Genomic DNA, 1,905 nt, shown 5'->3' with positions numbered 1-1,905 from the left:
GGATTCCAGATTAATTGACTAGCGTTTGCTAATATTTCACAGGAAAAATGAAATTAGATGCATATCTAAATACAAAATTTGAATATGGTTTCTCTAAAAGAAAACCACTGCCAGAAATAATTTTTTCCTATTTAGGAGATAGGTATATTCTAATCTAATGTGACATCCACTTATCTTTATATCATGGCCACATAAATGCTTTGTTTGTTTCATTCAAAGAAAACAGAAAGAAGCCATAAATATTAGCATTGATTTTTTTCTACTAATGTCTAGAAATTCATATTTCACCAAAATAAGTATATGTTTCATTGCAGAGTCTTCTGAATGCATCATGTCCATTATCAACACATCACATGTTGAAATCATTACCTTCTTCTTGGTTGGGATGCCAGGACGAGAAGATACACACATCTGGATCTCTATTCCCATGTGCAGCATGTATTTTATTGCTGTTGTGGGAAATTGCACCATTCTTTTTATCATCAAGACAGAGTCCTCTTTGCATGAGCCTATGTACTATTTTCTTTCCATGTTGGCTATGTCTGACTTGGGATTGTCTTTATCCTCTCTGCCCACCATGATAAGGATCTTCTGGTTCAATGCTCCTGAAATTTCTGCCAATGCCTGCTTTGCCCAGGAATTCTTCATTCATGGTTTCTCAGCACTGGAGTCCTCAGTCCTCCTGATTATGTCATTTGACCGTTTCTTAGCCATCCACAACCCTCTGAGATATAGCTCAATTCTTACAACTGTCAGAGTTGCCCAAATAGGAATGGTATTCTCTTTTAAGAGCATTCTCTTGGTTCTTCCTTTCCCCTTTACCTTGAGAAGTCTGAGCTATTGTAATAAAAGCCAATTATCCCATTCCTACTGTCTCCACCAGGATGTCATGAAGTTGGCCTGCTCTGACAACCGAATTGATGTCATCTATGGCTTTTTTGGGGCCCTGTGCCTTATGGTAGACTTTATGCTTATTGCTGTATCTTACATCCTGATTCTCAAGACTGTTCTGGGAATTGCATCCCAAAAAGAGCAGCTTAAGGCCCTCAACACTTGTGTTTCACACATCTGTGCAGTGATCATTTTTTACCTCCCTATCATCAACTTGGCCATTGTCCATCGCTTTGCCCAGCATGTATCTCCTCTAATTAATGTTCTCATGGCAAATGTTCTCTTACTTGTACCCCCACTGATGAACCCAATTGTTTATTGTGTAAAAACTAGACAAATTAGAATGAGAGTTATAGCAAAATTATTTCATAAGCAGACATAATCATCTATGTGATAGAAAAAAATATTAGTAAATGTCTTAGGTAAAAGATTTAAAGTAAGTTTGAGTAAATATCCACTTACTTTGGATACTGGAAATAGGTATAGAACTAGAAACAGAAAGTACATTGCCTGAGGTCCCCATCTCAGTTAAGAATAAATATAGATATTATGATAGCATCTCTGATAAAACTAACAGATTATAACCAAAACCAAAAAATGGCACTGTCTATAGTTCTGACGGAAGTGGATTCCTCATTCCCCATATTCAATCTATATATACCATGTTCTTTTAATTCTAAGTATAGATTTTATATTCATAGTGTATCCTTATCCATTTAATCACTTATATGCCACCAACCTTTCTTTAGTGAAATACTGCCTCAGAATTGATTTTCTGTGTATGACAAGAGTCATCTTTTTAAAAGGCAAATTGGATGTTGAAGTGCCTCTTTTAAATATAAACTCCCACTTCTTTAAAAATAGACTTAAATCAATGAAGTACAAACTCTAAGACCATTTATGGACTGGACCCTATCTACTTCAACATCATCAGATCATCATTAAATTCCAATCACATTGGTTTATTAAAAAATTATTGAATTTACAGAATTCTCTGTTTTCTGTGAATTTTCA

At 35.2% G+C, this 1,905-nt stretch overlaps 1 protein-coding gene across 1 annotated transcript; it reads left to right on the top strand.

The window, feature by feature from the left end:
- Positions 1-311: 311 nt before the first annotated feature.
- On the top strand, positions 312-1,286 carry LOC103260923 (olfactory receptor 51A4). Its single transcript, XM_008058573.1, has one exon. The coding sequence runs from the start codon at positions 332-334 to the stop codon at positions 1,271-1,273; it is 942 nt and encodes a 313-aa protein (XP_008056764.1). The 5' UTR covers positions 312-331; the 3' UTR covers positions 1,274-1,286.
- The last annotated feature ends 619 nt before the right edge of the window (positions 1,287-1,905 follow it).

This window comes from Carlito syrichta, unplaced genomic scaffold (genome assembly GCF_000164805.1).
Source record: "Carlito syrichta isolate Samal-C Ts95f unplaced genomic scaffold, Tarsius_syrichta-2.0.1 Scaffold303433, whole genome shotgun sequence".
Classification (NCBI taxonomy): domain Eukaryota; kingdom Metazoa; phylum Chordata; class Mammalia; order Primates; family Tarsiidae; genus Carlito; species Carlito syrichta.
The sequence above is the reverse complement of the archived record's forward strand: the minus strand, read 5'-3'. Positions and strand labels throughout refer to the sequence as shown.